Source organism: Esox lucius, chromosome 6 (genome assembly GCF_011004845.1).
Source record: "Esox lucius isolate fEsoLuc1 chromosome 6, fEsoLuc1.pri, whole genome shotgun sequence".
Taxonomy (NCBI): Eukaryota; Metazoa; Chordata; class Actinopteri; order Esociformes; family Esocidae; genus Esox; species Esox lucius.
This window is the reverse complement of record NC_047574.1, coordinates 4,621,942-4,635,857: the sequence shown is the minus strand read 5'-3', so window position 1 is coordinate 4,635,857 and position 13,916 is coordinate 4,621,942. Positions and strand designations below refer to the sequence as shown.

At 41.7% G+C, this 13,916-nt stretch overlaps 1 protein-coding gene across 2 annotated transcripts in view; it reads left to right on the top strand.

The window, feature by feature from the left end:
- Positions 1-9,086, top strand: part of polr3a (polymerase (RNA) III (DNA directed) polypeptide A) — a 37,283-nt gene extending 28,197 nt beyond the window's left edge. For both annotated transcript variants that reach the window (XM_029120465.2, XM_034292793.1), the window contains 7 exons: positions 514-607; positions 2,912-3,004; positions 3,864-4,028; positions 4,276-4,440; positions 6,830-6,961; positions 7,695-7,827; positions 8,079-9,086. In XM_029120465.2, the coding sequence (XP_028976298.2) occupies positions 514-607; positions 2,912-3,004; positions 3,864-4,028; positions 4,276-4,440; positions 6,830-6,961; positions 7,695-7,827; positions 8,079-8,227 (931 nt within the window). In that variant the 3' untranslated portion in view covers positions 8,228-9,086. The remainder of the gene's footprint in view (positions 1-513; positions 608-2,911; positions 3,005-3,863; positions 4,029-4,275; positions 4,441-6,829; positions 6,962-7,694; positions 7,828-8,078) is intronic.
- Positions 9,087-13,916: the final 4,830 nt, after the last annotated feature.

Genomic DNA, 13,916 nt, shown 5'->3' with positions numbered 1-13,916 from the left:
TTTCTTGTGGACACATGTTATGAAATGCTTGCGCTATATAGAGCCCTCCATGCGCCTGACTGCTGGTCGGCGTCTCAACGGCCACTTTGGCCAGAAGGTATTTTTTTGGGCATTACCGCCACCCACCAACGCATCGGCGGCCTGACACTTTAAACTTTGACCCCTGGTGAGGGCATATTTTTCATTGTTTTTCACACTGGCCCTTTGTGGGAATCGATCCTGTTAACCCTGGCGCTGGAACCGTGGTCTCACAGCTGAGCCACGCAGGAAACCTCGTCTCAATGTTCGTCTCTCCCCTGCCTGCTGCGATGAAGCGAGGCCAGCAGGGGAGGGAAAAAAAGGTAGTTAAAACAGGATGGAGAGGGAAAGCAAGCTTGAAAAGCAAATGTGCAAGGGAGAGATGTGGCGAGAAATGCAGGTTTTAGGCCAGCTGCCTCACACACTGCGTGAGCGATGCGCCTCTCTGTTTCTAAACGGCTCACTTCCCCTAATATACTTTTCATTTCCTCTTAGCACCCCTATAATAAGCGCTCACCTGGATGTGGATGACGATGCTGACTTTGGGCGCCTGGTGAAAGGGAGGATTGAGAAGACCCTTCTGGGAGAGGTATATCCAAACCACAGTTTTTGGTTCGACTGAATGTTGACAGTCTCTCACGTTTGACTGAGATAATTAAGGCTAAATTATTCTTATTGAGCTGACTTAGACTAAGCCTATTGATCGGTAATTCAGTGGTTACTTCAGTGCAGAAGTGTTGAAGGTTGAGCTTATAAGCTTATTTCCGTCCATAATTATTGATAGTACAAATTGATTTACTTGAGTCTTTTCACTTCATGAGTAATTGCTGGCTTTTGCAATCCAATACGTTTTCATACTGTATACATACTGCAAATTTGAATGTAAAATTGCACAGTTTAGAATGGTCCACCAGTCTAAGTCTCTTACACAGAGTCGCATGTACTGCTGCAGCATGGGTTTGAATCCGGGCCGCTGCTGTTTCTGGAAAAAAGCTCCTATCTTTCACGACTTTCATGTATATTCGTTTTTCACAATCGCTAACACACCAAAACTGGTTATATGAACAATATATGCACAAAGGACACAATGTAGAAAACACTTCAAGATCCATGTTCAGTTCAGCTTCACCTGAATAATTTTCTGGTACAATATGGACTTCATGGTTGACTAGATGATTGCAGGTTGATCAGGTCTTGTGGTAGCAAAGCAGCCCCAAACCATAATGCCGCCGCCTCCATGCTTTACAGTTGGCATGAGGTTCTTCTGCTTAAGGGCACAAAACATTGCCTTTGAACAGAAGAGGCCTTGTCAATCCCTTGATGTTCCTCTTGGGTTCTTAGAGAACTGTGAGTGTCATTCAGTCAGCTCTTTGTTGGAATGTGGTGGGTTTACCTGTCCTGTGTAGATTTCCAGGGTTCTGGAATTTTCTAGATCTGTCAGACAGTGGAATGATTTACTTTGAATCACTTGTAAATGTATTTATTTATTTATTGCACAAAATCATACATGCAAATGTTTATGCTTATCCATTAATTCATTCATAAACATGCACATTCACAGTTCAATTAAAGCCAAAGATGTCGATCTTTTTGCTCTGAAGCCATATTGCTTTTCAGTAATTAATTTATGTTTTTCTAAAAAAATATTTAGTTTTTGAGCAAACCACTTTTCAAGAATTTTAGAAAACAGAGAGCAACGACACTGGTCTATAGTTATTGAAATGATGCACATCTTTAGCGATCTTCATCTTCTCAGGAAAGACACCCGAATGTATAGATAAATTGAAAATAAAAGTCAGAGGATTAATAATACAGTCCATGGTCCTTTTTACAATGGTCATGTCCAGTCCGTCACTATCAGTAGATGTTTTATTTTCATATTTGCTTACAATAATCGCTATTTCATTCTCCTTAACCTCATCCAGGAACATGGACTGCATTATTCTACTTTCCATTCTACAGGTATCATTTTGATTCTGGTTAGATGTATCTATTGATTTGGCAATATTCTCCCCAATATTAATGAAAAATTTATTAAATTCATTGGCCACATCTATACTATTGTTAATAACAATTTCATTGTCCACAAAATATTCAGGTAACTTAATATGTTGAGAATTTGGTTTTAGTATGTTATTTAATATTTTCCATGTTGTTTTCATATTTCCTTTATTATCTTTTAATTTGTGTATTGTAATAATCCCTTTTAGTTTCTCAAAATTGTCGTCAATTTGTTTTTGTATGCTTTGTATTTGGCCTCACAATTAGATGTCCTATTTTTTACAAAGTCTTTAAACAATCGATTTTTCTTTTTACATGCTTTAATTAATCCTAATGTCATCCAATGTTTATCACTTTTAGAGAGTTTCTTTGACAGCTTTAATGGGCAGCATTTATTGTAGCTAGTTATATAGATGTTTAAAAAGGTTTCATATGCTGTATTCACATCAGTCACATAGACACCTGACCAGTCCTGTTGAGGAAGCTCACTCCTAAAGTCATTTATTGTTTTCTCGGTTCTCACTCTAAAATTTGAAGGCTGATGTGAACTCTGGCAAATAGCTCCCCTCTCACACGTGGGCATCCATAATCCTTCTTAGGGCCTTGGAAAAGTCTTTCAATCTATGTGTGATGCGTTACCATGTGAGCATTTGTATGTTTTTTTGTATGGGCGGTACTACATTTTTCTACTCAAGGAACTTGCTTTTCTGTTTATTTTAATAGTGTAAATGGTATTAAAGTAAAAATAGGACTTGTGAGATTTTTTTTATAGTTCTGACAAACTGTAGTAGACATTTAGGAAAGGTGTGCATTAACAGTTCAGTGAAAAACTGAAAAGTATAACAAAAGTATAATGAATGCAAAAAAATGAATGCGTATTTTTCTGTTACAGATTTCAGAGTACATTGAAGAAGTGTTTCTCCCAGATGACTGTTTCATTCTGGTCAAGCTGTCACTGGAGAGGATTAGGCTGCTACGATTAGAGGTACCGCTCTTTCTATTTGATGAATCTATTCATTATATTTGTATGGGTTTAACCTACTGGAAGGGAGTGAACCATTTTGATTTCAGGATTTGCGCCTTTAATCATTATCAACTTACATTTGAGGGATAGATTTTACTTTTCTACTTTCTTGTTATAAGACCTGGATGGAGCAATTCTAAGATTAGAAATGTCATATGCTTTATACCCAACACATTAATCTGGATTTCTAAGTTTAATATTTATCGTAAAGCAGTGTTGTAAAGAAGTCAGATTTATTTTATTTACTCGTAACATGTTCTCTTTCCTTTGAAACAACCTGTTCAATATTCAAGTCTCACTGAACCAACTATTGGCTTAATGGTCTGTTTTGTTAAAAAGGGGTTCTTCAAAAATAAGGCGTATTTTTGAAGTATGACAAATTGCACTTGTTTGACCTTGTAATTCAAGTCTGCACGTTGGCTTGTCGTCTGTTCCACTGAGGGTTAAAGTGCCTGAGCTGGAAGAGTTCTAGTCATTCTATTTATTTAGCTTCAGTATTTGAGAGGTTTTAGTTATTTTAGACAAGGTGGATATTGCTTACAGTGCACATGTGTTCGTTTTGGATGGTTGTTTCTGGATAATCTGGATAATCTTCTGAGTGTCACTGCTTCCCATGTGAAGAAACAACCTCGTCTCTTGGCAGTTTGTCAGAATTGCAAGCGTTTATTTGTCCCAAAAAATAATAATAACATAGAACATTGAAATAAAAGCCAGTAAATATTCATACATTGAAGGTAAAAATATTTCTTGGATTTTTACAAATCACATGTCTTTTTACGTGTGTTTGACACATTTGACCTTTCCGTTTCTCTCTCCTAAGGTGAACGCTGAGACGGTGCGCTACTCCATCTGCATGTCGAAACTGCGGGTGAAGCCGGGGGACATAGCTGTGCACGGCGAGGCTGTGGTCTGCGTGTCGCCCAGGGAGAACAGCAAGAGCTCCATGTACTACGTCCTCCAGTCCCTCAAAGACAACCTGCCCAAGGTGCGGATAATGCAGCCATCAAATGAAAGCGCCGTGCTCTCCCGCGAGGGAACGGGCTGTCGTCTTGGTGTGAAAACTCCCACCATGACACTGCTAAAGCAGACATTATAACGGGTGATTTAAGTAGATTGGTTTCATCATGCTGTATGCTCTCCACAGGCCATGTTCCTCTGCGCTATTCAACTATAATTAATATGCCTTCTCATTCTCTGCTTCGGGCACCTGGCCTCTTCTGCGCGGCTGCTAGGTGGTTGTGCAGGGGATCCCTGAGGTGGCCAGGGCTGTCATTCACATCGACGAGCAGTCTGGCAAGAACAAGTACAAGCTCCTGGTGGAGGGCGACAACCTGCGTGGTGTCATGGCAACCCACGGAGTCAACGGCAACAGGACCACTTCTAACAACACCTACGAGGTAACTCGACGGTTGTCGCCCCACTGATTGGTTTGATTGTCCCATTGATTGATTTGATTGTCCCATTGATTGATTTGATTGTCCCATTGAGTGGTTGATGATTCCATTGATTGGGGTGTTGATACCAGCTCCATCTATACTCACAAGATGAGTGTTTTTAGCTGCAATAGTGGAAGGCTGGAAAATTGGGGTTTTGAACATCAGCGACATGTGATGGTTTTTATATCTGGGTCACATTTCTGGCAAAATCGAAATCAGCTTTTACATTTCAAGCATTTGGAACAATTCTTTGCAAGGGTCTGTCCTACCTGGTCTTAAAACAGTAATGAACACAAAAGGGTAATATCAACAAAGAATGGGTTCTTAAAATATAACATCCAATGACTCCTTTCAGCGATCCATTTAAAATATTTTGGCCCATTCAATATTTAACAGAGCTGTGACAATGTGATTTTGGAGACATGGCCACAAAAACTCTAAATCTTTATCTCATTGGTTATTGATTAAATTAGAAGATTTCATCCAATGAACTGGCCTGAACCAAAAACGTCATGTGTTAATTAAAACCTTCAGGTCCACCAAGTTTGGTGCTACACAGAATAAAGTTAAATGTCCTTGCTTAAGCATGTCTGACAGCTGTCAGCTGTCAGCTCGACTGCAGTGGCCAGTCCACTCCAAACACAAACTGTGGCCGATTTAAATGAATTAGTTTCCTCTGGAACGGCTTTGTTGGATCTCGGCTGGGCCGATGCACGGGGAAGTGGTGCTTCTGGCAATACACAATTACCTACATCAAAGTAGCTGACAGACCGTTTGCTGTTCACACATGCAGAACAAATTCAAGCCCTTATCTTAAAGGGGAACATCTGCAGGTTTGTGTGTTGCGGGGCGAAGGGGGGGGGGGGGGGGGGGGGGGGGGGGGGGGGGGTGGGGGGGGGGCAGCACACCCCAGTTCGCTGCCAAGTTCTCAGAGACTGTGTGGTTGCATACATTGACAGACAGTCGGCGCTACGTGTATCGGAACGATTGACTTGACTGGTGTTTCTGGTTAGTCAGGTGTGTTCTGTCACATTGTCGGGCGGTGGCGTGGGGGACGTGTGTAGTCATGATGGCAGGCTGTGAAATATTCAGGTGTCTGTCAACGTGAGAAACGGAGGAAGTCATTGTGAGGTTAAATGTGGAGGGAAAACTGTATGGAACACAGCCAAGACCTTACAGTACGATTGAACAAAATCGTATATATGCATCATCAGGGAATGTGTGCAAAAAGTTAAACGTTCTCCCGCTTGGCTTCTATTACGTCAAACCGTTTGCTGTTATGCCAAGACATTTAAGAATTTGATGCTGGAAATGTAATGCCGATGATGGTTAAATCCTTCTGACCTTAAAGGATGTTTTTATGAAATTAGGCACTTCCCAATTACACAAAGTGCTTAAATTAAATTAAAGACTTACAATCGGGCTCCATATTCTGCCAAAGATAGCCTTGAAAGTATAAAAGGAAAGTTTGCCTTTTGTGTATTTATGCCGTACAAATAACACATTTCTGGGACCAAGGTTGTATCAAGTTTTCTATGAGGTTTAAATCCTGACTAAACATTGTTCAAGATACCGTTACTTTGGAAAGATTTCAGACCCCTTTACTTTCTACAAATTTTGTTGTGTTACAGACTCAATATTTAATTGATTATAGTTAGGTTTTTTTTATTGAGAAAGGGAAAAACTTAAATATTTTAGAGAAAATATGATGTCCTGTACGGAGGGCTGCAAACCTTAACACAGGTAATGTGTCTAAAAGACCCTTTAATCAAAGGTTCTTGTGCATCCCAAACAGACAAGCTAATCAAATTTTTGGTTTCATAAGAAAATAGACTATTAAAGGTCTAGGGTTGGTCAGTGCAACCATAATAAAATATTTGCCTATCCAATAAACTGATATGGAAAATGTCAGCTATACAGTCATCGCATTTGGAATTAGAATTGGCCTCCACGCTTTTACAACGATTAGAAATGTTTGGGGGGAGAAAGGTATACTGAAAGGTATACTGTTTATGTGACTGGAGTCATTTATTTATACCACACAAATAAGAATGTATTTGACACTGAAACAACAACAAAATATTATAAAGGTTGGTGAGGTCATACTTTTTGGACTAATGAATAGCTTTAACTCCCTCTTGGGTGTTGTCATGTTTTACATTATTGTGACTCATATCCTCAGTGATGGTAAATAATTTGTTTGCCAAGTTATTAATAATTACAATTATTCTGGCACATTTGGCAAATCTCCACCAAGGAATCTGTCTTTTCGGGGCCAGATTTGTCCGAGCTGGTAACGTGCAAATGATTAGCAGTGAAGTCACCAGCCCTCTTTCTGTCTGTTTCCCAGGTTGAGAAGACGCTGGGCATCGAGGCAGCCAGGTCCACCATTATTAATGAGATCCAGTACACCATGATCAATCACGGCATGAGCATTGACAGGAGACATGTCATGCTCCTCGCAGACCTCATGTCCTATAAGGTTGGTTTTGGACAAGATGAGGGAAAAAAAGCACCATATTTTATTCAACCATTCAAGAAATGGTTTCTGCGCAAATGCTTTTTTCCCTAGATCCATGGCTCTCTACAAAACGAATCACATTTCTGACCTGACTAGGTTCTGCGGAAGTTGAATTAAGACATTTCAATAGGCTCTTCGTCTCAACAATGTCTGTGTTTTCTGAGGCGCTTGGTTCCCATGCGGCCTTCTCCAGAGACATAGACCGCCTGTAGTATCTGAACACAGCCCAGAGACGTGGCCCTGGGGAGGCTAGGGGAAGACGGCACATGTCTTACCGTATCTGTGATGTACTCTGGTGCGAGTCTGTGCGGTGCCTTGAGAGTCAATAAAACAATTACGAAAATAAAACTAACAAGCAGCCATTGCGGGGTCTTAATAAAAAAAATTCTCCCCTCATGGCTGTGATTAGTGCACAAGCTTTTGCATACTGATTCAATTCTTACTGACTGATTTTTATTTAATGTTTGTACTCGCATGAGAGCATTGCGATAACCAATCCTGCTTTGAATATAATCAGTGTCTCCGTGTTGGATGAACCCGATGCTCTTCGACAATATTTCTTTACTGATAAAAAGCTTATGGATAGAATGTGTTGGTTATACAAAATAGGGTTCAGTAATATACAATGAGATTTAATCCCATGGGACTGATGAAATGGCCGTTACCAGGTAGATTATGTATGTGCTCTTCTCAGGGTGAGATCCTGGGTATCACACGGTTCGGCCTGGCCAAGATGAAGGAGAGTGTCTTGATGTTGGCGTCCTTTGAGAAGACTGCGGATCATCTCTTCGACGCCGCCTACTTCGGACAGAAGGACTCCGTCTGCGGTGAGTTTGACACGTCGCCCGACGATCGCGGCTACACGACAGCCTACACAGACTCCCTCGTGTAGCAAACGTCCGTCCGTCGACTTCCCCCCCCCCTTCACCGCCCTAATCTGAGTGCTTACCCAGCCCCCCCCCCCCCCCCCCCCCGAAAGGGGCGGCTGCGAGCACAAGTGATGGTGGTTTTTGTATGTTGCCGTGGTGAAACGCCTCACTGGCCCTAATCCCCCCCACGTCTGCGCTCTTTGTTCCAGGCGTGTCTGAATGCATCATCATGGGCATCCCGATGAACATCGGCACGGGTCTGTTCAAGCTGCTGCACAAGGCCGACAAAGACCCCACACCGCCCCGGAGACCCCTGCTCTTTGACAACAGCGATTTCCACATCCCTCTGGTCACTTAGTGCCGCCGGACAGCCTGCCTGGCCCCGAAACACTGACGCGCTTCAACGTCATCAATCGTCGGCCGTCGGAAAGGCTGTAATCCAAAGACACAGAGTTGCGTAGTAGTATGCAGTGTGTGTATATATACGCCCCAGGGTTTCCAAAACCCATCCGTGGGACCTCTTTACTAGTAACCCCGGATTCAGTTGAAGTCTTGACGAAATCACATGCCGAAATCAAACATACGAACTACATTTTGACCAGGGCTGCCCTCTCACATCAGAGTGTGCTTTTCCCTCCGAATGAATCGCAGCAGCCGTCACAAGGGTCTACACAAGGAGTGTCTTAAAGCTGAGGGTTGGCATGATTTTCATGAAAATGTATTACTTTGGTACACTTGTTGTTGTTTTTTTTTTGTTGTTGGCTTTGTTTTGTCATTGCCTCATGTCGAGTCGCTGCCAACTGTTACTATTTATTTTCCTCATTGTTTGCTTCGACCCAACTCCCCTCAGCAACCCCCATCCCAGACAGTGACAGTGTCTTTTATTATTGTCAAGCCCATGAAAGCTGTTTTTTGTTTTGTTTACACATTCTACATGAGGTTAGCTTTTAACGCTCAAACTGAGAATTGTATTTCTGCTTTGTGCTTTAGATTTCTGAATCCACAATAAAGCGTGCTGACCTTCAGGGGCTCATAAGTGTATGGCATTTGATTTTAAATGAGTTCGTGTTGTTCTCTGGCTTCAACAGAAAGCCATGTCAAGGCAGTTCCCTGGATTCTATATACCAGAGCCAACACTGCTTGGTCATTTCTATATGCGCTTCATGTGACAATTAATAAATACATTTGGGCTGAGAGTTGACAGAGCCGAGACAGAATGAGCCTGACTGTGTTAAGTCCTTTTGCCTTTTGGTGTTTTGTTGAATGTGGGGGGGTTTTCTTGTTGCATAAATCGTCCCGCTACTATGAAATACAGAATGTATGAAATGTGTCCCTGATGCAACACGGTGAATAGTTTCCCCCCACCCTTTGCCCTTGTGGTTTCTGTGATTAGGGCACCAGGATTTGCCCGTTTGACAGACAACTAGCTCAGGTGCTGTGCATTATGGGCCGCTGCGGAAGCATGCCCTTCTGCCTACTGAAAGGCACGTGTCAGTGGGTCGCATTAGTCAGGGCTTATAATAATGAGCCTTTGTGATTATTCAGTTGTGACATGCTGTTTTTGCTGTGCGTTCTCCCGAGATCTTTAGATGGTGAGTAGCATAGTAGCCCTATGTGGTGCTTGGTCAGAGGTAGTGCACTGCATGGGGAATAGGTTGCCATTTGGAATACGGGCAGTGAGTGGGTATGTTAAAGGAATAGGTGCTGTGATTATTCCATTTTAAGGGCCAAGCTCCTCCAGAAAAACAACACCTGACTTTTGACCACCTGTCACAATCAATATTCGCTTCAGGTGTGTAGCAGGTTGTGGGCGGGGGTCTTCTGTTTCCATTCTCTCTCAAGCACTCATTGTATAGCACCCGTCATATAGCAGTTATATATAGTAGCACTCATGAGATAGTACTCAATCACAGTGGCTTCCTTCTGTTAAGTAGTGCCTTCAGAAAGTATCGAGACCGTTTCACTTTCTCTTGTGATTGATTGAACTTTTCGCCTTTCCCAGACCTGTGCCTTGACACAGTTCTCTGAGGTCTCCGGTGAGATCATCTGAACATTGATCAAAGGACGGGATGCGTCTAGCTCAATTTGGAGTGTCTGGGGATTTTTCAGTTTTTCATCTTCAATAAATTGGTGGAGATTTCTAAAAACTGGTGTTCCCTTTGTCATTCAGGGGTATTGTGTCCCGATTGTTTGATATGTAATCAATTATGAATCAAGTCTATAACACAACTAAATGTGGCGATAGTGAGAGAGGTCTAAGTATTCTGTAAGTGTTACATGAAGGACAAACAAGCCAGTGGAGGAATCACTGTAAAGGCCTCTATCTGTCCGCCTGCCACCGTAGCTAAAGTTCCTTTTGACATTTTTTATTTTGCACAAATGGCGCCCAAGGAGAATGTGTTGAATTCATAATGCAAATCGTGCAATAATTCTTTCCAGTATGTCATGACTGCGGAAATGTCATAATGACTTGAGTTCTTGGAGTTCCTCCAAAACCTTTAAACTAAGAGACCGCTTTTCTCCTGCAGGTGAGAGCCATTCAGAAACCGCTTTGGCAGGGAGGTACAGTGGTACCTTCACATGCTGAGCCTATTTGGGCTTTTATAGCAACTAGGCTTCTGGTAGACAATGGCGGTCAATAAAAAGTACTGGACTGTAATAGTGAATGTGTACAAGTTCTGACTTAGACATTATCCTGGTCAAAACCAATCAGCATGGTTCTAATCTCAGAGGGAACAATTTAAGAAAATCCTTCTCTGTTCCCTGACCAAGACGATTGATGCTAATTGCTCCCATGTTGTTACTGTAAATATGAATGTGTTCTTTGCATATTTACAATAATGATGAAAACGGTCCTTATTCTTGCACAACAATGAAGTTTAATATACATTACCTCTACAGAAGTCAACCCCACCTTTAAATTTTTCCACATTAGTTGTGTCTTTGGGTTATGTTTTTCCAGTACTCTTGTATGCCTTGCCTACAATCCTGAATTAGCTCATGTGCAAACCAATTGCCTTCAAAAACACTTCAGGGTAAAGCGGTCTGCGTGGGTTAAATTGTAGTGAGTCACATGATGATGGAATAGATTGAGCACTTTCCTCAGGTTCCCTCAGCTCTGCGGTAAATTACAGAGCATGAGCACCCAAGGAGCACACAACCTTCAAACGAACTAAGAGACCGTTGTGGAAAGACAGATCGGGAGATGGATATTATAAGAATGTAAAGGACTTGAACATCTCCTTGGAACACTATCAAGGCAGTTAAGGGCTTGGCGCCACACAGACCCTGTCTAGATAAGGCTGTCCCTCTCAACTGGCAAGTAGGAAAACGATGAGATGGTTACCAAGAGGCTACAGGCTTTTGTGGCCAAAACTGGTCAGTGTGTGCGACAACGAATTCCCAAGCACTACACAAATCTGGCGTCTAGAGTAAGATGGCAAGAAGGAAGCCATTACTGCTGCACTTGGTAGGATTTTTTCAGTAAAAAAAAAAGAGTTGTCCCAGATAAACGTGTAAGCAAATAAGGCCCTCTAAGAGATGTTCAACAACACAGACAGTTCAGTGCCTGAGGAATGTTAATTTATCTTTTTTTTTTACTGATCCTAGTGCAGCTTTAAGTAAGCCCACCTTAATTCTTATTTGAAGAATGCCAGACAAAAACATTCTAAATAATGAAACTTAATTCAATATTGACTTGCTAAAAGTCTTTGTGCTAAAATTGCTAGATTATTCATGTTTTTGCCTTTGTGGCAGTCTGCCACCAAGTCAGGTCTATTTTCATGGACAGGAAAAGCAGATCTGGGACCATATTACCATTAACCTCGTCTATTTGCTAAATAATAAATGATCTTTATTCATTATGAATCAGTTAGCTGTATAATGCATAGTATGCCCCTCTTACTTTTATTTCATAGTTTAATCAGCCACTCCTCATCAGATATATCGGTTACATAGTAAGACTGGGTAAAACAGCATTGGCATTTTTTTCATCACGTGTTATCTAAGATAAATGTGTGTTTTCGTCAGATTATTAACTTAAAGCTACTTCTCCAAGTAAATGTACACCATGGGGAATAGAGTGGGAGCTGAAAGGATGATTGAGCCATTATCAATATTTAAATATCATATTACCAGGAGGTTCAATATAGCACGGGGTAGTGCCCCTGGACCTAAGATCCGAGTCGTCCGCCTGCAAGGAATGTGAGGTCACTAGGATTGTCGAATGCCTTCTTTCCTCTGTCCATTGAGCTGCTGTATGTGGAAGTTGCTAAAGAATTTCGGCAGCTTACAGACCCATGTATTTTTTTGTTTTGCAGGTGCCTTTTGATTTTCGACTTTTATTTGTAGCTCAATTGAAACATAGAGAACGGCCTGGTTTTGACTGCGTGCAATTCGCTTCGACAGGTTTAAATCAAGTTATGGTTTTCCAATATGTTAATCATTATTGTGTTGCTAAATTAGATGGCGTCACCAGATATAGTTGCTAGTCCAAGTCATTACATTTATTTCTGATAAGAATGCAGTAGGTCTAGATCTATTATTGGCAAATGTATTACAATTTATCAGGAACATCCCTTCCATAGCGGAATAAATTAAACAGTGTTGTTCTGGAGACTCATATTAGAGCAGAGTACGGGTGAGGTCATGTTAATCAGTCATGTAAACAATCAGTCTGTGGCACTGCTCAGGTGTTATGAGAGCCCAGGTTGCTCTGATAGTGGCCTTCAGCTCTTCTGCATTGTTGGGTCTTGCGTATCGCATCTTCCTCTTCACAATACCCCATAGATTTTCTATAGGGTTAAGGTCAGGCGAGTTTGCTGGCCAATTAAGAACAGGGATACCATGGTCCTTAAACCAGGTACTGGTAGCTTGGGCACTGTGTGCAGGTGCCAAGCCCTGTTGAAAAATGAAATCTGCATCGCCATAAAGTTGGTCAGCAGCAGGAAGCATGAAGTGCTCTAAAACTTCCTGGTAGACGGCTGCGTTGACTTTGGACCTCCGACTTTGGACGGCTGCGTTGACTTTTGGACCTGCATTGACGTGGACCAACACCAGCAGATGACATGGCACCCCAAACCATCACTGACTGTGGAAACTTTACACTGGGCTTCAAGTAACGTGGATTCTGTGCCTCTCCTCTCTTCCTCCAGACTCTTGGACATTGATTTCCAAAGGAAATGCAAAATGTACTTTCGTCAGAGAACATAACTTTGGACCACTCAGCAGCAGTCCAGTCCTTTTTGTCTTTAGCCCATGCTAGACACTTCTGACGCTGTGTCTTGTTCAGGAGTGGCTTGACACAAGGAATACGAAAGCTGAAACCCATACGACAGCTGAAACTTGCATATGTCTGTGCGTGGTGGTTCTCCAGCTGCAGTCCACTCTGTGAATCTCCCCCACATTTTTGAATGGGTTTTGTTTCACAATCCTCTCCAGGGTACGGTTATCCCTATTGCTTGTACACTTTTTTCTATCACATCTTTTCCTTCCCTTCGCCTCTCTATTAATGTGCTTGGACACAGAGCTCTGTGAACAGCCAGCCAATGACCTTTTGTGTCTTGTCCTCCTTGTGCAAGGTGTCGATGGTCGTCTTTTGGACAGCTGTCAAGTCAGCAGTCTTCCCCATGATTCTGTTGCCTACAGAACTAGACTGAGAGACCATTTAAAGGCCTTTGCAGGTGTTTTGAGTTAATTAGCTGATTAGAGTGTGGCACCAGGTGTCTTCAATTTTGAACCATTTCACAATATTCAAATTTTCTGAGATACTGAATTTGGGGTTTTCATTCGTTGTCAGTTATAATCATCAAAATTAAAAGAAATATACACTCGAAATATATCAGTCTGTGTGGAATGAATGTATGCATTATACAAGTTTTACTTTTTGAATGGAATTACTGAAATAAATCAACTTTATGATGATATTCTAATTATATGACCAGCACCTGTAGGTTTGAAAACAAAACTGCAAAACAGAGAGGCTGCCACATCTTTATAATAAGTCCAAATTATATCACTGTCTTTGAGGTCAAGAAAATTATGAATGA